Below are 26,569 nucleotides of genomic sequence, written 5' to 3' on the forward strand. Positions count from 1 at the left end.
ACCTTTGGCGGTTAAGTGTGGCCACATAGCCTCTGGCACCCTGGGATCAGTTTGTCCCCAGTGCATTTAGGGGCCCAGCTTCAGTGGCAGCAGTTTCCATGTAATTTCTGACCAACAAGGAGTGACCACAGAGCTCTTCAAGGATTCTGAGACTCCCCTCACACCTTTATTTTTGAACTGTGATGTTGGAGAACAGTCTCAGGTCCCTTAGACTGCCAGGTGATCAAACCAGTCAATCCTAAAGGAAATCAATCCTGAATATTCATTGGAAGGACTGATGCTGAAGCTGAAGCTCCAATACGTTGGCCACCTGATGTGAAGAGCTGACTCATTGGAAAAGACCCTGATGCTGGGAAAGATTGAAGGCAGGAGGAGAAGGGGATGGCAGAGGTCAAGATGGTTGGATGGCATCGCTGACTCAATGGACATAAGTTTGAGCAAGCTCTGGGAGATGGTTAAGGCTAGGGAAGTCTGGCACGCTGCAGTCCATGAGGCTGCAAAGAGTCGGACATGACCAAGTGACTGAACAACAAAAGGTGAAAACTACCTTCCACTTGCCCCAGTGGCTTCCACCGCCCTCCTAGACTGAGTGAGCAGATCTCACATGGTAAATTCACTTTAATGTTCCAATATACCCCAGGCTGTGGATACCTTCCTCTACAATATAGCCAGGCAGTTCTGACATTTCAACTAGATCTCCTGTAGGTCACTTTTTTGGTCCATGTTTCAGCCAACCAAATAGTTAGAGCCCTCTCTGGCTCCTCAGACTACAACTAGATTCAACAAATAACCCTGCAGTTAAGTGAGCAATGTTTTTTTACTTTCTTTCCCAATGAAACTATTAGTTAGCTTATCCAACAATTATTTATTGGGTAGTTAAATGTGCACTTTGAACATACAGTCTGCTTTTAGGAAGAAAGAGCAAAATTTATTCTGTGCCTTCTGTTTTGTCTGGATAATGAGATTTTTCTATCACATAATATTTTCACTCAAGAGCCTGTTGTTTTATGTGCTTTTTCCCCATAATCTGAAACCTATTTCAAAAAAGGCTTACTTTTGAAAAATGCAAAGTTCTTAATTATTATACGCTGCTGAGCTGATTTTAAATGTCATCATAATGATCTAAGCTCCAATCATATTTTATGTTTACATTCTTAAAGTTTATTTGCACCTTTCCTCTTTTGATAATTCTTTTAAAAATTTCCTTTGCCGAATTCAGATCCCATAACCAGAATACAACTATTAGTATGTCTTTTATACCTAACCCAAACCATTTGGGGGGCATCTCTTAACAGCTCTGGGCAACACCAAGTATTTCCTTTCTCATGTTAGTAAGGAAGATACTAGAAAAAAGTTAGCATCTTCAGATTTTTAATTAGGTCAATACCAGAGTATAGAAAATTAACAAAACAAAAGGAGAGTCTCAGTTCCTTCTGGATTAATTATTATATATGCATGTAATTCTAAAATGTAAGTATAAATATATTTCAGCAATTGTGTCACGCTCAGTCTTCATAAAAGCCAATTTAAGGTCACATGTTCAAAGGCTGGCATACACGTCAACAAACGTTTGTTTTATACATGTAATCAAGTTGATCTGTTTTGTCCAAAAGAAGTATTTTGTTTCTAGATTTGGTACATCTCTTCAACAGAAGACAATCATGACACACATTATAGGATGAATTAGAGGGCTCTGAAGGTTTTTCTGTGCTCTTGTATTAGTTTGGCAGGATTGCCATAATAAACCTGGTGGCTCAAAGCAATGGAAATGTACTGTCTCATGGCTCTGGAGGCTAGAAGTCTGGAATCGAGGTGTCAGCAACATTGGTTCTTTCTGAGACTTCAGAGGGAGAATCTGTTCCCAAGCCTCTCTCCAAGCTTGTAGCAGTTTCTTTGGAAACCTTTCATGTTCCTTGGCTTCTGCTGAATCACTCATCTTTGCCTTCCGCTTCTCATGGTACTCTCCCTGTGTGTCCATCTATGTCTGAATTTCTTCATTTTATAAGGACATTTATAATGACACCTTGGACTAGGGGCCCATCTTAGTCCAGTAAGACCTCATCTTAAATAACTACATCTTCAACAACCCTATTTCTAAATAAGGTCACACTCTGAGGTACTGGGGGTTAGTATTTTAACATATACATTTTGGGAGATAAAATTCAACTCACAAAAACCTGAATGCTGACAAAATGTTCTTTCTCTCAGTGTAATATTTCACTGAATCACTATGAAATTATTATGCATGTACGTCAGTGGAGGATTCCATTCTCCTTCACCCCAGTATTATGGGTCTTATGATACTTTAATAGGAAACACTCCTATTCTCTTTCTTCCTTACACATCTTCAGCTGTAAAGTACATTTCCTCATCTGGAGAATCTTGTGTGTGTGTGTGTGTGTGTGCACGTGCGTGTGTGTGTTCAGTCACTCAGATATGTCTGACTCTTTGCTTCTTCCAGGCTGCTCTGTCCATGGAATTTTCCAGGCAAGAATACAGGAATGGCTTGCCATTTCCTTCTCCAGGGGATCTATCTTGGTTAAATGCAGAGTCTGACTCAGTAGACCTAGGTGGGGCTCCTAAATGATGATAATGATCTAAGAACTACTCCATGAGTAGCAAGAACGTAAAGGTATCTCCACAATCCATGAATTAGAAAGTAAATCAAATGTCAAAAACAATTTCCTCAGCAACAGACTGTACCAGGAGTCTTAACCATTGATGTTTGATGGAATAAAGTCATTTGGACCGGTTTCCATTATAACCTGACATCATCATCATGGACACCTGTCAGAGCCAAAGTCAAGGCGTTCCATTTCTTTTAGACTTGTTGCAAATGATTGTAAAAGAAGACTCATTAACTCAAGGTCAGAAAAACAAGAATTAATTACCTAGGATTTAATCAACTGATTTAATTGTGGTTGATTTTCTAATACTATATCTAATAGATATAAGAAACCCATTCATTTCCTGTCTATTTCTAGCCTTCAATTTAATAGTCTATATTTGAACTAAGTGGAATGAAAAACTCTATAACTGGTATATCATTCTGACTGGCATCTCAAAACAGAAAAAATCCTATAGAAGATCACCAAATAGATTATCAACTAATATAATAAAAATGTTTCTGCAAAAATAATATTTTCTGCTACCCCATGCCACTTCATGCCAACTGCAGCTGCAGTATTTTATGCTAATTCTCTCAGGAAGGGGCATGTCATGATAAAAAGAAACTGATGAGAGTCAAATTTTCTGCTTTGAAATTTCAAAAATCAAGTTCAATGGATCAGTCATTATTTGGAAGATTTGGAAGAATAAACCATAACTCAAAGTCAAGGTCCAGATCTGAGTGCAAAGAGACAGTGTCTTTTGATTCATATTTCGCTTGTGACTGTTTCTTAATTACATGTTTTTGGTCACCATTTTAAAGAAAATATCAAAGGTATCACTGGCTTGATATAATTACTTTAAAGAAACTCTGTTCCTTTTTGTACAAATTACAGACCATCTGATCATCTCCAATCATACTTGCCTTCCCCTCCCTCCATACGGGCAATGTCACAGAACTAATAAGAATCTGGCTATCTCTGATCCCAGCAGGGTGCAAAATCAGAAAAAATGGACACATGGTGTGTCTAGGCAAAACTCAAAGGCAGTTTCACTAGATTTCCATGATCTCCACAGCGTGGAACCCAACAGGTGGATTCCTCTCACTTCAGTTGGAAAGAATAGAGTATCTCCTGGGTTCTTAGGAGAAGAAAAGAATTAGCTGTAAATGAGAACCCCGAAGGAGAGATATGCACATGCTATCCACAAGGATGGCGACTGAAGGACTGAGGACCAGAAAGGTGAAAGTACATCTCAGCAGAAGGCAGCACAGGCAGATGACAATGGAGGGCTAGTTGCCCCACCCCTCCTAGCATCACTGCCTTTCCACAGTGATGGAATAAGTTCCTCCTTTAATCCAAGAAGATTAACTTTCTTCTACTGACAGAAAGAAAACCTGAAAGAAATTAAATTCAACTTTGAATTGAAAAGGGAGTTACATGAACTTATTCTAAAATCAGAAATTCAAAAAAAAAATAAAATAAAATCAGAAATTCATAATCAATTAACTTTCCCTTTATATTTTGCATTGATTTTCCAACATCTAATGGTATGTTCTACATACAGTGTGTACTTGGTAGGTATCCATTTACTTTTGTACTATATTTGTATAACTTTCTTACACTCCAGGCAAAGAGGCTAAAATATCATGAGCTAGTGCTGCCAAGGCTGCCACTGAAGATGCTAGGAGTGAAGAAAGGGGCAGGTGATACAGTAAATCTTTAAGAAGCTAGAGAAGAGAGATGATAAGGTGAAAATAGCTAAGGAAGAGGATTTTCTTTTCTTTTTTTCTTAAAAAATTACTTAAATATGTATTGGGCTAGATATTGTGGATAGGAAAGTGGTGGAAATAATTTCAGTCTGGTGGAGACCATAGGAAAATACAATATAATGAATTTTAAAAGTTAATATAGACTTGTATGCAAGTTTTGCAGAACATTAGAGAAAATAGATATGCATAGAATTCATTCGTTCAGTGCATTTATTTAAAGAGTATTTCCTGAGGCACCATTGTAATGCCCTAGAAATGGAGAAACAGAATGAAAAAAGGCACATGCTTGTCCTGAAGAAACTCAGAGTCTAGTGAAAATGCTTCTGGGGCAGCAATTAAGCTAGCATGGCGTATCAAGGGTCGGGAAAGATTACACTTCCTGCAGTGTTCAAACAATGTCAACTGTATAGTCAGATATTACCTGAGCAAAAAGTTAAGGCCATGGGTTGACAAAAAAAAAGAGGACGCTAGAAAGGTACACAATAGACAGGGCTGAAAGGGTTTGAGTTTTTTACTATGACACCAAACGCTTTTGTTGCAGTTGCCAGGGGACACGCATTTTCCTGCAGTATTCATTTTTTGTAAATAATCTGGGGGTACACAAACACATTTATTTTAAAATTAAAGTATGTATGTATCATGTGCTAAGTCGCTTCAGTCGCGTCCAACTCTTTGCGACCCTATGCAGGCCACCAGGCTCCTCTATCCCTGAGATTCTTCAGGCAAGAATACTGGAGTGGGTTGCCATTTCCCACTCCAGGGGATCTTCGGGACGCAGGGATTGAACCCGCATCTCCTACGACCCCTGCACTACAGTTGACTGCAACAGCATAAGAATTAGTAAAATATGACAGGAAAGGAAAATTCACAGCTGGGCTGGCAGATGGCTCTGGCCTTAGCCGTGCAACACCCTGGGGCGAGAGTCCAAGGTCCTCAGCTATTAGAGGATTTAGGGCAATAATACACGGAGACCGTCGAGCTAAGTGCGCAGGAGAAACGTAGGAGTTAAATACATAGACTAGGGTAAGGCTGCGGCGCAGGAAGTACAAGGAACCTGTATTCTGCTTTGCTCCTTGACGCTATCATTCCGGAAATACTCTGCTCCCGGTACCCCTTTGTCACCGAAGACTGAGCGCCAAGTTCGCGAGCTGCCCTTTCAATACTGTGCGCCTCGTTGCCAGGGCAACCATTCCTGCCCGCACAACTCTGCGACCTCCATGCTATTGGCTTGAGGACGCAGGGTGCGTCCGACGTCACTGCGCGGCGCCGCAAGATCCGGGAACCCTGCGAAACCTGATTTTTCCCGGTCCCCGGCGACCGGCGACGGGACCGGCGGCTGGTGGCCCAGCGGGTGCTGGTTGGCTGGTGTGCAGATCGCGGTGGGAGAGAGGAGCGGTAGGAACGGGTCCCTAGAGCGGTGAGCGGGATCCGTTGTGCCATCCTCATTCTCTCGGCGGAGGCGGCTTCCTGTCTGATCAGTTGCTATGGCCACGGGACCACGTTGCTAAGGAGCCTGGAGATGCTAAGCGCCATGAGCGCGCCCTTCCTGGTCTGGCTTTGGTTGAGAGTTGCCTTATTTGAAACTGACACCTTTACCCACTTTTATCTGGCCTTCTTTAAAAAAAAACAAAAACAATGCAAAACACAACTCTTGTTTTTCTCCATTTTTTCCTCTCCATGTCCTCATTTTCTAACTTTGACAGCATCCTGGCCCTGGACTGGTCTTAGGTATTGGGAAATGTGTGGTGTTGGAGGCGAAGAGGCTAGGGAAATGGAAAGCAAATATGAAGACCCTTAATACTGGCTCTTTGGATTTTCTTTACGCTGAAAAGGATTGGGCTAGGTGAATACTGTGGCTGTTCTTTGAAATTTGAAGGAGCTTTAGAGATGGAGCTCACCTTCTTTTGTGGGGCTCCTGTTACACTTTTGGAACCTTCCAAACACCAGATTAGAGAGTAGGGGAAAAAAGTGACCTCTGTCTCTGAGAATTTAGCAGGTAGTTTAGTGCAGTGGTCTCAGAGGCAAGTGTGGGAAGAATAGGTATGTGGAAAAAGAAATAAGATATATGAGCTGTCCAAAACAGTGAAAGAAAAGTATTCTTTCCTAGCACAGACCCGGATGCCTGTAACCCCTTGTAGATGACCCGCAGCATCTAACGGGAAACCTAAGGTGAAAAATGAGGGGTCCACAGTAGGGCTTGCTTAGTTTGTTTGCTCTCTTAATATTGTGACATAGTTTAGGTGCTGGGGTTAAGTGGATTAATAGATTCTAGTGTATATTTAGAATCTTTATATTGTTTTGTAAAAGATTGAAGGGTATCCTTTGTAATATTTATAACACAAAAAAGTTACTTTTTCACTTCTTCCGACCATTAACCCTTTACACTACCCTCACCTGTTATTTAATGAAAAAGCTATTGTAAGATGAATTAAGCTTTTTTCTCCTTTTACAAACAACTCATGCTCTGGGTTTGTTGTCGGTGGTATGCTCTCAGATGGATATTATTTTTAAAAATTGAGTACACTTCATTTGTCTATAAGGTAAAGGGTGATATTTTAACAGTAACTGAAAATCTGTTTTGGAAAAAAGCTCTAACATAGGTGTTTTGGAAGTGGACAGGGAAATGTTTGCATCGTTGTGTGTGTGTGTGTTTTGGTATTGTTGCTGAAAACTGCATAATTGTATCACACATAAAAACTGTCCTGTATACTTAAAACCTTTGGAAGCTCAATATTCTAACATGTTTTTCAAATGAAGAGTTTCAGTAGCCTTTTGAACTTATTCAAAATCTAATGTAGCATTTTCCAGTTAGTACCTTATAGAAACAGCTGTTTGGCATAAAAGAACATAGAAATTGTGTCAGTCCAACTTGTTGAATAATCACTGAAGGGCAGTATTAGGTTGCACTTTAAATAGGTCATAATTAAAGTCGGTGTTAGCTTAGGACAGCTGTTTCATATATTTTCATATTCTTCATATTTTTCATATATTTTCATATTTTTCATATATCTCATATATTTCATGTATTTTCATAGTCTTCATATATTTCATATATTTTCATATTTTTCATATATCTCATATTTCATGTATTTTAATATTCTTCATATATTTCATATATTTTCATATATTTCATATATTTTCATATTCTTCATATTTCATATATTTTCATATTCTTCATATATTTCATGTATTTTCATATATTTCATATTCTTCATATTTTTCATATATTTCATATTTTATCATATATTTTCATATTCTTCATATATTTCGTATATTTTCATATTCATATATTTCATATATTTTCATATTCTTCATATATTTCATATATTTTCATATTCTTCATATATTTCATATATTTTCATATATTTCATATTTTTTCATATTTTTCATATAAAAGAACATAGAAATTGTGTCAGTCCAACTTGTTGAATAATCACTGAAGGGCAGTATTAGGTTGCACTTTAAATAGGTCATAATTAAAGTCTGTGTTAGCTTAGGATAGGATCTAACAAATTTAATGAGCTAATAATTACTGTATTTTTAGAAAATGCCTTGGGGATGAATGTGAAGTGTGATATTGGGAAGTAACTCATCTGCTGGTAGTAGGCTGAGAAAATTAGGTCAGCATATCAAATTAAGAAAATCAAAACTTAAAATTACTCTGTTACAGAAATGATCTTACATTTAGTTTATCTTTGCAGGGTAGTTTGATCTGTTCACATTGTATTTAAAATATTTGGAGGCTGAATGTTTTTACATGGAAATTTGCCCTCCTTGTGAAGATTTCTAATTTGTCAAGTAAATTAAAATAATCTCATGTTATTACTCATTTAAGAAGGCATCAATGTTTTAAGTTGAAGAAGAGAGAACTAAAGAGTTGTGATTTGTGTCCCCAAATATTTGAAAAGCTGTCATTTACATGTAGAAGACTACATCTACGTGGCCTTAAGAGAAGATCTTATAGATGTTATAGAAAAATGACTATATTAAAGACTTAAAGTGGGAAGTACTCTAATGAAAGGATATTTGGAGTGTCATGTAAATGGGGGAATGGAGTAATCAAGGAGAAATAAGGGAGCAAGGCAGAAATCCAACTGCTGTGGAATCGTGCGTTTGAGAAAGTGATGGTCAGCAAAGCCTGCTTGGAACTTGGGATTGGAGCTAGACCTAGAAATATCAGTGGGCAGTTGAGTGTATAAGTCTGGGTGTGTGGTGGCAGATTCTTTGAAATAATTTGATTCGGCAGGAAAACAAGGGCTATGAATTAGAGACCTCCTGTTAGCAAAGAGGGAATTATGGGAGAGGGAGAAGTAAACTATCATTCACTGGATAAGCTTGACATATTATCTTCTTTAACCTTCAGTAATAGCTTTGATAGGATTAGTGTCTCCCCCATGTTCAGAGCCCAAGAAATCAAGGCTTAGGAAGATTAAACAATCTGCTTAAGTTCATAAACCTGTAATTAGTAAAGAGGAGAGGCAGTCCCAAATCTGAGCCCAGAGCTCCTTCTACTTCATCATGTCACATTGATCTTATCTGTAGGGTTGAGTCTAGGAAATGGAAGAAAAGGAGACAATAGATACCCTGAATTTTTCAGCCTGAGAGATCAGAAAACTGGTGGTACTTTGAACTGACAGGCGGTTCATAACTTCAGTGTGAAAACCGCAGTTTGGGTGATGTTAGTAGGAGAGCTCCTTACGTCACTGGAAATGTAGGACTTGATATGCAGATGTGAACACTGGGAACTCTGGAAATACAGAAGCCGGAGAAAGTGCAGACAGTAGGGGACGTGCCAACCACTTTCCCCAGAAATCTAGTCTGTATTTTCTGTATATGGCCAGAGGATTACAATTGAGTTTCTAAAAGTGTATTTGGACTATTTGAATGGAAAAATGCATATTTTTATATTTTTTGCTTACAGATATTTTTAAAAAAAATTCATTGGAGTGACAGAGGGTTTTTAATTTGCTGTTATTGGTATTATTAAAGTTGATTATTTTCATATTTTCTTACTGGCTTTTTAGGCATTTTGCTCTATATCATACCTTTTCTGTGGGACTTTTACTGTATTTCCTACTCTGTTCAGTTTGGTCTTTACATTGTCAATGAATCCTCCTCCCCAGAAACAGTGTTGAAATCAAGTTTCATGTAACTGCAGGAATAAAGGAGAAGCAATGCAGAAATCAGAGTGCCATAGGGGTGTCCAGATGAGAAACAGACTGACAGGTACAGAGTGTTGCTTTTTAAATGCAGAGGTAGATTTTGTTAATGACACATGCTTTGTACAGGTGAATGCAGGCTGAGCTTTCACTTCTTTTTTGTTGATGTTCTGTTATTTTCAGATAACTGTGATCAAAGGACATCATCAAGTGCACAAGTAAAACATGGGACTCCAGTTCAACAAAGCAAATCTTCATCATCAACCAGCTCTCCAGAATCTGCAAGAAAACTTCATCCTCGACCAAGCGATAAACTTAACCCTAAAACAATTAACCCGGTAGGTACAAAAGAGATTCCTGACTTAGCAGGTTTTCCAAAGTATTAGACTTTTATATACTGTTGAGCCATTCAACAGGTATCCTGTTTCTTTTGTTAGTTTTAAGCTAGTTGTGAAGGAAGGCATATGGTAATCATGATGAAGAATGGAGGTAATGATATGAGTGTGGGAATGAGAAGGTATAAGCTAGAAATCAGTCAGCTTCGGTATGTCATATCACATTCATGGATGAGTACTGTAGAGTATAAAATAAATTGCATATCAACTTTCTTTTTTTTTTTTTTAATTTACTGTGATTATTATACTTCTCAATATCAATGAATAACCTTGTAAAATGTAACCTTGTAAGGATGAATTACAAGCTTTCATAGTTGCATAAAGATCTCTGACCGTTTCTTTATGACCTGAAAATTAGCTCCACCAGAATTCCTAACTACAGCACTAGCTTTCTTTTGCTTTCTCAAAGCAGATTAATCACATTTAACAAACATAAGGTTTATATACATAAAAGTACGTAATTGTAAGTTTCTACAGTTTATCAGTTTATCCACGCAGTGAACACACTTGTGCTCCAACACCAGACGGTGTCTGGTCCAGCCTTACATAGACGATGATGGTTTCAGCCTTTAAAGGGGACTATGAGAGTGGCTGAGACACAGACTTGGATGGCAGGTAGAATACAGCAGATACTTAAGCAAGGATACAATGAACTATCCAAAGGCAAGAGGAGATTGACTTTATAAAAGAAAAATGGAAAATAGTTTAAGCTTCTGTGTTCCTTTGCTTCTTTCTGTCATTTGCAGCGTCAAGAAATTTTAGGTTCTTTGACCTTCCAGACTGTACATATTTGAATGGAGGACAAGTAGGACATATGTGATATGCAGGAGGTTAAAAATGCATCTACTTTCCCCGTACACCTTTTCTCCATTTAGCCTTCACTTTGAAAGGTCACAGTGGAGGAGGGGCGGAAAGATAAATTATCTTTATTGTATTTATAATATTTAGATTTAAAAATATTTATCTATAGTATGTTTATTTTATATGTGGTTTCAGCTACCTCCAAGCCTTTGAAACAAGGGTTAAAGGAAATATACAAATTGTGGAGAGGAATGATCATTTTTCTCAGCCATTTTTCTGAGTAGAATGATGTACTTGATACAAGCTTGGTAGGCTTCAAAGTCAGGGTGTCTCTTTGCCTCTGACCTCAGCAGGATTGAAATTGATTAGGTATCACTAAGTGGAGATGATAGTAATAATTATTGTATTCTTGTCATTTTTTTTTTTTTTAATTTTAGTTTGGTGAACAGCCACGAGCCCCTTCTGCCTTTGCAGCTATTTACTCTAAGGGAGGTATTCCTTGCAGGTAAGATCAATACAAGTTATAACTGACCATATTATTCAAAATAATTGAGTAAAATCAATACAGTTTCCAATTTAAATGTATTGAAAGTTTTATTTACTAGGGAGGTTGAAATACAGGTGAATTACTTATTCATACTTTGTCTTTTGGATTGATATAGATCCTAGGACACTGTTGAAAAAAATAATTTTAATTCCAAAAGAGAATTACTGACAAATCTATAGTAAACCACCAGATAATTGAAGAAATTGACTGAAACAGTTTCTAAAACAGTTTAAGCATTCATAGGCTTGGGAAAATTTCAGATAAATAATCTTCTTTTGTCTGAACTGGAAGTTGACAATTAAATGAAATTGTTTTGTTATTTTTTAACTATATTTCAGAAATCAGATATTTCAAATTTTATTTGAACTTATATTTCTTAATGAATAGTACAGCTGTTTTTGTTTTCTTTTGATGTAATTTTTGTAGCCTTTCTGGGTGGACATCAAGCTATTTTTAAAAAAGCAATGCAGGTTACTAATAGAGGGATATCCTTTTAAGAGTTCACTACTGAGAAACATTAATTTCTTCTAAGTATATCCAGTTTTAACCTGTTGTAGATGATAGGTCATTTTATTTTCATTGTGGAAAGAATAATCATAGCATTCTTTTTGGTATTTGAAATTTAAAGAAATGTAGTTTTTAATGATATTTTCAGATTTGGAAGGCCAGGAATGAAAAGTCAGCTCAGGGGGCATTTTTTAATTTATTATTGTTACTATTTTGTATTTACATTCTGAACTGAAACTATTTTAAAGGTCTTATACCTTCTTCCTACTCTCAGAATTTGTTGTTGCTAAAAATGTAAAAACAGTGCTGCCAAGGCTTCTTGGGATTATGAAAATAACACTTTAGTATTCTTTAGAAGATGCCAAGTTGAGAACATTACAAAAGGAGTGTGAAATAACAGTTGAGTGTAATGAATAAATTCTGTGTCACGAGTGTGGTGATGTTTCCATGGTTGTATTCATACATTAAAACTTACCAAATTTTACACTGTGTGAACAGTGTCCATTTTTATTTCAAGTTCTGCCTCAATAAAGGCTGTTAGAATATTAAAAAAAAAAAAAAAAAAAGGCAGCAACAGCAGAGACTTTAATTCAAGGGGCTACCACTTTTTCACCCTGCATGGTCCATTGCATATTCCTGGCCTCAGTTTTCCTCTCTTTAACAGGGATAAAACCTGGCTTTCCTTTAGATTATTTCTGTTTAGGTTAAATGATATATGGGCTTCCCACATGTTGTTAGTTGTAAAGAACTCACTTGCTAGTGCAGATGTAAGAGACGCCAGTTCAATCTCTGGGCCGGGCCCCTGGAGGTGGGCATGGCAACCTACTCCGGTATTCTTTTTTTTTTTTTAATTAATTATTTTAATTGGAGGCTAATTACTTTACAGTACTGTGGTAGTTTTTGCCCTACACTAACATGAATCAGCCACGGGTGTGCATGTGTCCCTCCGTCGTGAAGCCCCCTCCTCCCTCCCTCCCCACCCCATCCCTCTGGGTCATCCCAGTGCACCGGCTTTGTACTGGTCATCTATTTCACGTATGATAATATACATGTTTCAGTGCTGTTCTCTCAAATCATCCCACCCTCGGCTTCTCCCACAGAGTCCAAAAGTCTATTCTTTACATCTGTGTCTCTTTTGCTGTCTTGTATATAGCGTCATTATTATCGTCTTTCTAAATTCCATATATATATATATATATGTTAATATACTATATTGCTGTTTTTCTTTCTGATTTACTTCACTTTGTATAATAGGCTCCAGTTTCATCCACCTCATTAGAACTGACTCAAATGCATTCTTTTTTAATAGCTGAGTAATACTCCGTTGTGTATATGTACCGCAACTTTCTTATCCATTCGTCTGCCAATGGGAATCTAGGTTGCTTCCGTGTCCTAGCTATTGTAAACAGTGCTGCAGTGAGCATTGCAGCCCAGTATTTTTGCCTGGAGGATCCCATGGATGGAGGAACCTGGCGGGCTACAGCTCCTAGGGTCACAGAGTTGGAAACAACTGAAGCGACTTAGCATGCACAAATGATACATGCCTGAAAATTAATATTGCTTATGAAAAAAATATTATTTCTAATTATCACAGTTGTTTGCTTATTTTGTGATAGGTTTGCTGTTGGTTTGTCTATGGGTGACCTATTTTGTTATAGTTATGACTGAACCATGTGAAGTGTAACATTTGCATTAAGACGCAAATAGCACTCCAAAACTGTAGGCTTAACAAATGTGGAGATGTGTAGTTTTGTCATCAAACAATTTTGTTAAAAGGGTAGGAATTTGTAGGATTGTAAATATGCAATTATTGCTCTATAAGGTACCTTTGTAATATCTTTTAAAGTCATGAAGTTCCTATGTGTTATAAAATAATTCTAGTATGGTTATGTTGAAGAAAGAATGTGTATATTGTGATTAATCACTGTTCAGTATATAAGTCTCTTGTTCTTGTCACATTCACTGACTTTTATATTTTAGGTTGGTCCATGGTTCAGTAAAACACAGGCTACAGTGGGAATGTCCTCCTGAAAAGCTTCCATTCGATCCTCTTCTTATTACTTTAGCTGAGGTAAATACTCTATCTTTCCTGAGTGTTTATTTTTTCTAATTGCATTAAATGTTATTTTGTAACTCATCAGTAAATCTCATTCTTTACTTTTGAAATAAAAGAACAGGTATTAAAACCCTACACTTCCTTAGGAACTAATTATGAATGGTTTTCTTAGAAACTGATGAATCAGCTTTATAAACATGAGATTAATCTGCACAGGGATTTGTAGATAAGTAGATAAAATATTCGTACTTAATTTAAACTGCTTGGAATTATATTGAACTAGTCCAATCAGGAGGGTATCATCATTTGAACTCATACTAGAATCATTTAACAGTGACTGTTTGGTCTTTCCTTGTGGAACATTTATTAAGTCACCTACATTAAATCACCTTTAATATTATATGTTTCTTAGGGAACTGATATCAACTACCTAAATGTTCTTTTGGGTAATTTTCAGGGCTTTTGCCTTCTTGTACATTTTAAGTAAAATATCAGAGATGGGTTTTGTAGAGGATTTCAGAAAAACTTCTCACATATTCCTTTATATTAACATTTGTGTCAGGAACAAAGTTGGCAGAGTATTAGCCTAAAGTGAGTCAGAGATATCTTTTGTGAATGTTATTATTTATAAATGTATAGAATTGGAGACAGAAGTTGAGAAATGAATTAACCAGTTGTACTTAACCATAACTCGTCTTCTTTAAGACTTCAGGATCGTTTTGTTCTTGTCGCTGTTAAGAAGCAAGTCTCCTTACATTAGAGCCTTGATGGTATTAATCTGAACTGGCAGTGCCTCTGGGATAAGTCATACAGTAGTCAGGAATCCAAAAGATATGACACTGAAAAAATTCAGATTATTTTTTTCTTCACTCAAAGAAACATTTGCTTTTCCTGTAAAACTTGTGGGATAGGCCAGATGTCAGCAGATCTGAAAAAGTAGACAGTTGTGCTGATTGAGATATCTTAATTGTAGTGAATGCTTAGAATGTCTAATTCCTCCTTTAGTTTTTGTAGTTTATTTACTCTTTGAAACGGACATATCTGTTACTATTGGGGCTTCCCAGGTGGTGCTAGTGGTAAAGAACCCGACTGCAAATGCTAGAGATGTAAGAGATGTGGGTTCAATCCCTGGGTTGGGAAGATCCCTTGGAGAAGGAAATGGCATCCCACTCCAGTATTCTTGCCTGGGAAATCCCGTGGACAGAGGAGCCTGCAGTCCACAGTCCATAGTGTCACAGAGAGTCAGACATGACTGAAGTGGCTTAGCACACAGACATCAATTACTTCTGAAGACTACCAAGTTATCTTAGGTCTTAGCTTTTCTTAATTTGTACCTCAGCCTGCAGAAGATATTTTCGTGTAAGAAGGAGTGTATCTTTATGGGTAGCCTATTTTGAAATTAAATGTTAATCAGTCTCTTTTAAACTTTGTGTTACAAACTAAAGATGCTTGTATTTCATTAGTTCTTTTTTGAGCTTTAAACTTTTTACATATGGTAGAACACAATTTTTTAGATGAATCAAAACTATAGTGATACCTTTGAAAACATACTCTAGCTAGTCATAAGACAGGGGCAGTGCTTTGACTTGAGGAATCCTTAAAGGAACTCTGAGTTTAGTTTAGATCTCATAGAGTCAATCTTTTAAATATCTGTTTTTGCAAACACCACTGATTTTATTTCTGTCCTGTGTAAACTTTTCTCTTTCCCCTCTCCTCATTTACTAATGGGAAAGCAGTGACAGAACCACTACTATTGAATCCATTTCACCTTGACCTAAGGTTCCTCATCTCTAAAACGAACAGGATAGGGGTGCTCCTAAGACCATAGAACCTGTGTTCTGTGATGCCAGTGTGCTTGGCAGCATAGTTTTCAAAAGCATGACGGCATGTGGAAAAAGAAGTGTTTCATCACCATTTAGAAGCAGATAGTTTTGTTTTGGGGATTTTTTTTTTCTTGGCTACACCTCATGTAGGCATGCAGGATTAATTTCCTAATCAGGGATCAAACATTTGTCCCTTACAGTGGAAGCATGGAGTCCTAACCACTGGACTGCCAGGGAATTCCCCTGGAAGCAGATGGTTTGCCCACAAGGACAAATTGGTTGAAAATTAGTATTTTTAGGCATGACCCTGCAGCTGGTTATACTTAATTCCAGATAATAATTAGTCAAACTGAGGGAGTATTGCTATTACTTTCTTTGTTTTATCTTTTTAAAAAAGGTGCCTATTTTATCCTGACTCAAAATAATAATTAAAAAGAGTACTGTCTAATTGTTCCTAATGCATTTAGGGCAAAAGGCTTTGGTGAGAAATTATTTACACAGGTTCTTTTTTTCCCCATATTTTTGTTTGATTTTCTTATGTTAAAAATGGCATTTGAAATCTTACAATGCATTTTAAGCATAGTATAAGATTTGTCTTCTAAGTATCTTAGTATTTAAATGTGAAGGAGATATAATATTTTAGAGACTCATTAAACAAGTTGCAAAGTCATCTTTAAGGTAGGGGGTCCAACAATTTTGCATTTATAAAGTGGGATTTAGTAACATAGATGTTAGACTAATTTGTTGTGATTTCTGGCAGTGTTTGGGAGTATAAGCAACATGTTTTTAGTTTCATAGTGAGTTTTTTCCTTCTCTTTCTTTTTATTTACCTTTCCTCTCTTTCATCCTCCTTCCTCTTGTTTTTCTCTCTTTTCTTTTTCATTAATTTTCCTTGGTTCTCCTTTGCTTTTCCCTGTTCCTTTTATTTTTTCTTATTCTTACTTCCTTTCCTTCTTGGTTAAAGATCCTTTTTGTTTCATGCATATCCCATGTTCCACAATTTCTTAGTTTAACTGACATTGTAATTATTGAAATCATATTTCACAAATAGGAAAATAATACTAAAACGTGATTTTCACTTACATGAGTAAGGATTACATTTTTTTCTATTATCATCACTAAAATGGGTAGTAAATCTGTTTTTTTTGTTTGTTTGTTTGTATGTTTGTTTTGGCAGGGTCTGAGAGAGACTAAACATCCATACACCTTTGTGTCAAAGGAGGGTTTTAGAGAATTACTTTTGGTCACAGGCGCTCCTGAGAAAGCTATGCCTTTGCTTCCTAGACTGATTCCTGTGCTGAAGGCAGCTCTGGTATGTCCTTTATTCCTTTAGACTTTCTGCAGTACATTTAGAATATTTTACATCTTTTTTTTCTTTCAAATATTATGCAAATTTTTTCTTTACCTGTGATTTCGATGTGTGTGCAGAATTCGGCCACTGTTTTTCAGGGCCAGATGATTCCTTACTGGAAGATACCTTTAGAAGATGTACTAAAGGTAAAGAGGGACATCTTGAGTAGTTAGAGAAAATAATGAACCTGCAGTCAGTCTTTCTGTAGGCTACAATGTATTTTATTTAATGTTTCAGTCAACCCAAATTTAGTTTTGGCTTCTAGATGTCCTGTACTAAAGATTATTTTTTAAATCCTGGATTTGATTGGTCATTTTCTAATATTGAATGTTCACTTTTTCTCCACCTTCATTCCCTTTCTCCTTATCCATCTTTCCTTTTCCCTCCCTACCTGTGCACCATGAACCACCCAACCCTCCCCAGGTCCACGTGGATGATGAAGTGTTTGAAAGAGGATTGAATGCTCTGGTACAGCTAAGTGTCGTCGTTGGTCCTTCTCTTAATGACCATCTGAAACATCTGCTTACCAGTGTAAGTGCTGGAAAGATTGGAGAGGGCTTGTGTATACGTATTGCTTTCTGATGTAATGGCTTCAGACTAGTCATTAAAATGATTCAAAACCTTGAAAAAAAAAACCTCATCATTGTAACCAAAAAGTATAGACATCAGACCTAGTTGTTCTTAAACATTTTTACTAATGGGCAATATAGTCTCTTCAGTTTTTTTTTTTTTTTTTTTAATGGAAAGCATCTGCATGAGCAAATTTAAAGTTGTGATAAAAATATACAGAATTGAATGAACAAAAATTAATGAACAGTGTGTGAGGTCTTCGTGCCCTTGTGGATTATCTATGAATTCTAAGCAGACTTTATAAGTATTCTTGTGGAATTGGATGTTGCTAGAGCTATGCGGAGAAGGCAATGGCACCCCACTCCAGTACTCTTGCCTGGGAAATCCCATGGACGGAGGAGCCTGGTAGGCTGCAGTCCATGGGGTCGTTAGAAGTAGGATACGACTGAGCGACTTCACTTTCTTTTTCACTTTCATGCACTGGAGAAGGAAATGGCAACCCACTCCAGTGTTCTCGCCTGGAGAATCCCAGGGACGGGAGCCTGATGGGCTGCTGTCTGTGGGGTCGCACAGAGTCGGACACGACTGACATGACTTAGCAGCAGCAGCAGCAGCAGCAGCAGCAGAGCTATGTTATTCATCTTTTTTCTTTGTTTTACATTGTGATTTTTTTAGTGAGTCTCTAGGATTCAGGTTGAGACATTTTCCTGTTATGAGTAGTGTAACCCTGTCACAACCTAAATCGGGGCACTGCAGTTGAGGAGGTCCCCAGGACCACCCTTAGGTTTGCTGAAATGACTCATGGAACTTAGAGAGGCTGGTACTCGGTGTTGCAGTTTATCCCAGTGAAAGGATACAGACTGAATCGTCCAGGGGAGGAGCTGCAGAGGGCAGGGCCAGGAGAGACTTGGTGTGGAGCTTCTGGCGGTCTCCTAGTGGAGCGGTGTGGCCGCGCTTATGGTTTGCAGCGGTGGTGGGTGCCAGCATGCACGGAGCATTGAAGGGTGGGAGGCTCATTTGAGCCTGGGCGTCCAGGGTTCTCCTTAGACGCCTGTCACTCGACATCACTGTTTCCTGCCTGGTTGACCTTGGTCTCCAGCCTCTAGAAGGTGAGCTGGTACCTGGTGGCTGGGGGCCCTGACTGTAAATCACATTGTCAGCACTGACCATCTGGTGTGGCCCAAGGCCCCAGGTAAACAGTCACTCTTAGCTGGCAGGACCTTCCAAGAGTGTAGAGGTTTCCATCCAGGAGGGCAAGGACCGAACCTGTATATATATGCATCTCCCATCTTTCTTGAGCCTCCCTCCTCTCCTCCCCTCCCACTGCCCCCGGTCATCACAGGGCTCCGGGCTGGGCTCCCTGGGTAATACAGCAGCTTCCCACTGTCTGTTTTGCACATGACAGTGTATATGTGTCAGTGCTCCTCTCTCAGTTTGCCCCATCCTCACTTCCCCTGCTTGTCCACACGTCCGTTCTCTACTAGGTTCATCAGTGCCATTTTTCTCGATTCCATATATATGCATTAATATACAATATTTGTTTTTCTCTTCCTGACTTACTTGACAATGTATGGGAGGCTCATCCACCTCACTACCGCTGACTCAAGTTCATCCCTTCTGTGGCTGAGTAGTGTTCCATTTATATATGTACCACACCTTTGTCCATTCACCTGTTGATTGACATCTAGGTTGCTTCCTTGTCCTGGCTGTTGTAAATAGTGCAACTGTGAACGTTGGGGTACAGGTGTTTTTTAGAATTGTGGTTTTCTCAGGGTATGTGCCCAGTAGTGGGAATGCTGGGTCATCTGGTAGATTTATTCCTGTTTTTTAAGGAATCTCTGTACTGTTCTCCATAATGACTGAATCAGTTTACATTCCCACCAACAGTGCAGGAGAGTTCCCTTTTCTCTACATCCCCTCTAGCATTTATTGTTTGTAACTTTTTTTGATGATGGCCACAAAATCGATCAATTTTTGATTGCTTGGTTCAGACAATCAGCAGTTTAACATAAATCTGCTGCTCTCTGCCCTCCCATTTTGTGTCAGGTATTATTTGAGGCACAGGGAATATAATACTGAACAAAACCACGCATGCCCCCTGCCCTTGTGGAGGCTGGTTTTGTTTTGGGGGAGAAATACGTAGCAAGGACATCTGCTGAGAGAACTGGCATGAGGTAAAGAGGAAGTGAAGTGTAAAGAAAAGGACCCTTCCCCTAACTGGAAGTGGAGCTTCCTAACAGCCTCCCAGCCCTGCCCTCCATGGTGGAGGGAGGAGACCAGATCAATGGTTAAACTCTCTTAACTGTTTTTAAAGGTACAATAACATTTATCTTCAGTCACTCACATACCTCTTCAGAGCTCTGCGTTTCCTAAGACAAGGACTGACTGAAAGGGCCTCTTCCCTTCCTGGGGTGGCAACACTTTGGGGAGACCTAGCTACCACACTATTCACGCCCTCGCGGGATTCTGTAGAGTAGAAGGCCCTGGAAACAGGATATGTGGGGGCTCATCCCTGGTCTGTAAACTACACACGGTGAAGACCACTGAGTTGCTAGATGCTCCTCCTCACTCCTCTCCCCACCCACCCATTCAGCCGGAAAGGCTGCACTTTCACGTCTCATAGACTTCTACATTAGACATTTATTTGAAGAAAGGGCTCTTCTCGGGAAAAAATTTCAAAACCAGTTACTGAATGTACATACAACTGATTTTCTTCATATGCGAAATAAGTCGTATCCTTTGTGAGCTTCAACTCTGAGAGACTGTTCACTGACCCTAGGACAGTGATCCTCAAACTTGAAGGAAGAAATAAATACATCACCTGGGAATCTTGCTAGAAATGCAGAACCTGGACCTTTGTCCTGAGAGTCTGATAAAGTAATTTGTGGGGCCGAGAATCTGTACTTCGGTGGGTATATGCGATGAGATGGTGGTGGTTTGTGGATCTGCCTGTGGTCGTCTGCCCAAGGGTAACATGGTCTGAAGAAAACAAACCTAAGATATGTAAGGGGCACTTTTCTTTGTTCATCTCCAGGACATTGATAAGCCCTTCTTGTCCCCCTTTTAGAACTGCTTTTGTTGCATTTTTTATCTTTCTGGGAGTCTCTTCTGACCCTCCGTAACCTTCAATGACCTGGCTGAAAGAACCCGTCACTCAGGGCTCAGTGGTGGGAATTGTGCTGGTCACTTCCAGACCTGAGAAGATGAAGAACCAGAAACCAGCTCTAGGACAGGGGCTTGCTAAGTGTTTGGTGATGAGGAGTTCTTGCCTGGGCTCCATTTTTATCCCCAGAAAGTGGAGCCGTGAGCAAGTCCTACTCTAGCTGGGAGTTCGGGTTTTGGGTGAGTGGTGCGGACGTCTGGTGGGGGAACACAGCGAGGCGTTGTGTTGAGGGCCTGAACTGCACTGTTTCCCTCTTTGCTCCTGTTATTCTGACTCCTGTTCTCTCTCTCATCTCAGTCAGAGCTCCCCGCCTGTCCAAGCAGGCACCTTCAGGACGTAGCTGGGGGCTTTAGGTGATCTTGTGGGTTTTAGGCGGATTCTTCTGCCTGTCACTGTTACTGAATTATTCATGCAAATGCTCTGTTTTTTGTTGTCTCTTCCATTTTTGACTGTAGGAAACACATGTGCTTTAGAGGCTTAGCTTTCCATCATAGTCCTCCAGATGGTCTTAACAAATGACAGAATGGGAAAGAGTGTAATTTCTTAGAAACCTTACTCTGGAAAACTTACAATATGGTAATACTGGGCAGATTCTGTAAGTTTGGTATTATATCAAATAATATAAATCCATCTTTGTAAACAAATACAGTGACATCTATTCTATGTAAGTTTTTGTGAGATATTTCCTAAAAGAAGCCTTGCAATCTAAAACAAAATCAGTGGTGTTTATATACTTACTATATATACTATACTTACTTACTTTACTATTATTTCTAGTTAGCCTATTAGTGAATTTTTACTACTGTTTATGGTGAACAGTGTTACTTTTTCAAGTCATTTCATTCTCTTATTTTCAAAGCTTTCTAAGAGATTAAGGGACAAGAAATTCAAAGAACCAATCACCACTGCGTTACAGAAGCTGGAGCAGCATGGCGGAAGTGTAAGTGAGCATTATTCCCTATAAACTGTAGTTTCTAAAGATTTTAGTCATATTATAAAATTGATCAGATAACATGTTATCTCACTTCAGACTCAAGTAACCATGTGGAGTTAATATTATTATTCTCTTTTTAGAGCTCAGAGTTTCTTTCTTGCCTAGGTCACACAGGTTTTTGTGTTTTTTTTAATTGAAGTGTAGTTGATTTACGATGTCATGTTTCCCGTGTACAGAGAAGTGATGCAGCTCTATATCCATACACATATATATATAAAGTTTTTCAGGTGCTCTTCCCTTACAGCTTACTATGACCTGAGGTTCCCTATGCTATGTATTAACAGTAGGTCACACAGTTGTAAGCGCGGGGATTCAGACCCAGGTTGTATCACTGTAGGGCCTGCACACTTTGACTGTGTTTGCCGTGTGGCCCTCCTTTGTAGAACAGCTCTCCAGGTTTTTTTTTATTTAAACTGTTTTGGATGTTTTTGCTTTTACCATTGGGAAGTTAAAAAAAAAAAAAAAAGGACCAAGAGAAAGAAAGAGTAGGTTTTTTTTTCCCTTTTGTTATCTTTTCTGTCTGAACAGTTTGAAGTCTGTCCATAATCAAAGATTGAGATGAGGTTCCCAGATGGCTGGGTTGTTCTGTCTGGAAGGTACCTGTGCTCGCTTGAACCTGTGTACATGCACACAGAGGGGTGATTTAGCTGACTAGTCTGCTTGCAGGAAGGTACCGGGATGTGGGGGATTTCATTGCTCTCCATGTGCTGTCAAATAACTGGGTTGATTGAATTTTCATCACGTGAAAGATGTATTCAAATATTCTAGTCTTGGAAATATTGCCATAATGCAGTGATTCAGCCATGTTTTGAATGTTACATTTTATCAGAGTTGCATGGGATTAACATTGCAGAACTCAATTTCGCTCTAGGTACTTATTTATAAAGAAAATTTACATGATCGATAGAATTTTAATATGGCAGATATTTTAGTTTAAGCATTGCCTAAATTACTTAATTTGACCAATTTCAGTGACTTTTAAAATTGATTGTATTTTTTTTTTCATGATGAAGTTCTAGGGTAAAGTTTACAATGTGAAAGTCAGTCCCCGGGCTACTAGATAATGGGTTTCTTTGTTGTCTGAGGCAGAGGGTTAGCCTTCAGACACCTTGTTAACATGCACAGAATCGTACCCTAGTCAGTCCAGTATCCCTTCCCAGCACAGAAAGGAATTCTTCTTGCTTATAAATGTGCTTGCTGTTCTGAGAATTAGAATGAGAAATAACTTGCCGCTTCCTCTCTGAGGTGCAAATAAACAGATGCTGAATAATGATGGCAAGACTTTTCAATCTGAAACTCTGCAGATGGTTTTCACACATCCTGTGGCCTGGTGTGGGGCCTGGGCAACTAGAAAAGGGCAGCCCAGCGCCTTAAATCTCATGGGGGTGTGTGTGGAAGAGGGGACAGTTTGTGAGTAAATAGAGGTTAGAAATGGGCTTCCCAGATGGCTCAGTGGTAAAGAATCCACCTGCCAATGCAGGAGACATAGGAGATGCAGGTTTGATCCCTGGGTCAGAAAGATCCCCTGGAAGAGGAAATGGCAACCCACTTCAGTATTCTTGCCTGGAAAATTCGATGGACAGAGGAGCCTGGTCGGCTACAGTCCATGGGGTCAAAAAGAGTCAGACATGATTGAGCACACACACAGCCACAGGTTAGAAATAGCTCACTAGGATTTGGAGGGGGAATGCAGAGAATGTAGGTGACCAATTCAAGGATCCCAGTGACAGCTAGCCGAGATGTTCTCTTACTGACACTGAATCTTATTAGTTTTTAGTCATGCTAATACAGAATAAAAAGTTTTGAAGTTATAAAAACTATTAAGTGTTGGGTATTTCCTCAGACTTTTTTTGTTCTTTTTCTCTCCGTCTAATGTCTTACATAATATTTTAGTAATAATTAATGTAATTGTAATAGAAAGTTTTGATCACATATCAAAGACTTTCCCATGACAATTATTATTGTACTTGCCTTCAGTTCAGTTCAGTCGCTAAGTCGTGTCCGACTCATTGTGACCTCATGAACCGCAGCATGCCAGGCCTCCCTGTCCATCACCAACTCCTGGAGTTCACCCAGACTCACGTCCATTGAGTCGGTGATGCCATTGAACCATCTCATCCTCTCTCGTCCCCTTCTCCTCCTGCCATCAGTCTTTCCCAGCATCAGGGTCTTTTCAAATGAGTCAGCTCTTCCCATCAGGTGGCCAAAGTATTGGAGTTAGGTACTTTATAATCCATCATGATATTAATGATGTTCTTCCTTTTCTAAAAACTTCAATGTTTATATCTTTTCTTTTAATATTGGAGATGGGTCTTTATGAGACAATCTTCTCAGTAAATAGTTTTTTATTTCTTAGGGCTTATGTGTATTACAGTGATCAGAGGACTCAACTTCTGGGGAAATAGAAATATTACTTACAGACAGCCATGACGTCTTTTTCTTAGAACTAATCGGTTAAAAAAAAAAAAAAAAGAACTAATCTGTTTACTGTCTGCCTTAAAGTGAAACTGGTTCATTCTTAGCCTGATTCAGTTTTTTTTTTTTTAAATGATATACATGTATGTCTTGGGAAAGTACATACAAATACACATCCTGATCTTTATCAAGCAAGTAAGAACTTACTGCATGATAGGTACTCTGTTGAGTACATTTTAGACATTAAATTCATTTAATCTTTGCTACAGCCATCAGAGGTGGATTTTGTTGTTATCCCCCTTTAAAGAGCTAGAAACTGAGGTGTAGAAAAGTAATGAGCCCCAGATTTGATAGGGAAGTGATTGGCAGGAGATGGATTAAAAAACTGGTGGTCTGGTTTCTAACTACTTTTCTAGTTAAATATTTTTAAACCACAGAAAGAGACAACCTATATTTTATTTAACTCAGGAAAAAGGTTCTATTTCTCTTTCCATCATTCTTCTCCCATCCTTATTTGGTTTGTTTGTTTGGAACTTTGAACACTATTTTAGGCATGCTCCTATAAACATAGTACCTATTGGGGGAACCCTGCATGATAACAAATGAGGCTAAAAAATTTTTTTTTCTGTTGACAGGGAAGCCTTATCATCATCAAATCTAAAATTCCCACATATTGCTCCATATGCTGTTGAAGAAAGGAGCCTGAATGACAGGTGTTAAATGCTGACTATGGGTATCTGCAAAACCTGTTCAGTCACTTCAGTTTATTTTTTTGTAAATCACAGCCATCCTTCATTATTATTGGCCGTGGATGAGTATATACACAGGTCCACCGAATCATAGTACAAGTTATTCATCAAAAAGAAAGAATGGTTAATAATGGAAAACTATTAAAAATGTTCCATAATAGTACAATCTTGTGGGGTTAATTTTTTTCATATTTTTTGTGTGTGTGTGATTTGTGTGAACAGCAGTTACTGGTTTACAGTGGACAGGTTTGTATGTATTCTGGTGCCTTTTGTATATAACATTTATACAGTCAGTTTGTACCTGTGTACTTACTTTTAGACATTCTGCCATTTCCTGGGTTTTATATTTATCAAGTCTACGGGAGTTTAAAATAGTGGACAAACATTTGTGAATTCACTGTTAATTATATTGTTTGTAAGTATGTATTTTATAATGTAGGAAGTTTGGAAAAAATTTCTTTCCAGAGTATTCTACTTTAAGAAAAAGATTTTTAATGTGTAAATTCTCTTTTAAGTATGGTTGTTTTATTTATTTATTTTTTTATTAGTTGGAGGCCAATCACTTCACAACATTTCAGTGGGTTTTGTCATACATTGATATGAGTCAGCCATGGATTTACACGTATTCCCCATCCCAATCCCCGCTCCCACCTCCCTCTCCACCCGATTCCTCTGGGTCTTCCCAGTGCACCAGGCCGGAGCACTTGTCTCATGCATCCCACCTGGGCTGGTGATCTGTTTCACCATAGATAGTATACATGCTGTTCTTTCGAAACATCCCACCCTCACATTCTCCCACAGAGTTCAAAAGTCTGTTCTGTATTTCTGTGTCTCTTTTTCTGTTTTGCATATAGGGTTATCGTTACCATCTTTCTAAATTCCATATATATGTGTTAGTATGCTGTAATGTTCTTTATCTTTCTGGCTTACTTCACTCTGTATAAGGGGCTAGTTTTTCACACTGTCCACGTGATGGCATCTCCATGTGAGCTCTGTGTCCCTTCTTCAACAGACATCAAGAAAAACTTTGAAGGACTCCTTTGGCAGTCCTGTGGTTAAGACTCTAGGCACCTGTTTGGGGACACTGAGATCCTGCAAGGGGTAGAATGTGACCAAAAATAAAAGCAAATGAAAAGAAAAAAAAAAAAAAAAAGTATGGTTGTTTATTACAACTCATTAAAACTACCTAAATTTAGGTGTTAATTGTATTTAAGTAAATATATGTTTATTTCATAGTTTGAAAATACTGCTATTCAGTACATGAAGATATTCAGAAATTAAAATCTTAAAACTCTTACGTGTATTCAGTTATTTTGTTGTGCTTGCTTATGTTTAACAATTAGCTTAGTTGAAAAAGCTATTAAAGAATTACTTATAAGTGTAGTTCTGAGTGTTGATGTGATAGCATCTGATTCTAGATCTTTCTACAGAGAAAGGAATAGAGGGAGAGAAACAGGAAACAAGGAGACCCTCCATCTTCTGGGCAGGAGGAGAGCCTTAGGACCCTGAGTCCTAGGGTGTCCAAGGACACCAAGTCCAAGGCTGACTGAGCCTTCTGAAGAGATGGAGATTAGAGCAGCAGCTCCATCCCAGGAGCTTCTCTGGAGGCTCAGACAGTAAAGAATCTGCCTGCAATGCAGGAGACCCAGATTCGATCCCTG

General features: G+C 38.4%; 1 protein-coding gene across 5 annotated transcripts; it reads left to right on the forward strand.

Annotated features, from left to right (window-relative positions):
* Nucleotides 1-5,650: 5,650 nt before the first annotated feature.
* On the forward strand, nucleotides 5,651-25,083 carry PACRGL (parkin coregulated like). Of its 5 annotated transcripts, none has more exons than XM_061164463.1 (10): nucleotides 5,651-5,795; nucleotides 9,537-9,604; nucleotides 9,721-9,875; nucleotides 11,171-11,238; nucleotides 13,768-13,858; nucleotides 16,844-16,978; nucleotides 17,116-17,163; nucleotides 17,441-17,548; nucleotides 21,610-21,690; nucleotides 24,795-25,083. In XM_061164463.1, exons 2-10 carry the CDS (start codon nucleotides 9,553-9,555, stop codon nucleotides 24,849-24,851), a joined length of 795 nt encoding a protein of 264 aa, XP_061020446.1. In that variant the 5' UTR covers nucleotides 5,651-5,795; nucleotides 9,537-9,552; the 3' UTR covers nucleotides 24,852-25,083. The 5 variants fall into 5 exon arrangements, with proteins under 5 accessions (XP_061020446.1, XP_061020450.1, XP_061020447.1 ...); XM_061164464.1 differs by having other exon boundaries at nucleotides 5,664-5,795; nucleotides 9,502-9,604; XM_061164468.1 differs by having other exon boundaries at nucleotides 5,706-5,773.
* The last annotated feature ends 1,486 nt before the right edge of the window (nucleotides 25,084-26,569 follow it).

This window comes from Dama dama, chromosome 17 (genome assembly GCF_033118175.1).
Source record: "Dama dama isolate Ldn47 chromosome 17, ASM3311817v1, whole genome shotgun sequence".
Lineage (NCBI taxonomy): Eukaryota > Metazoa > Chordata > Mammalia > Artiodactyla > Cervidae > Dama > Dama dama.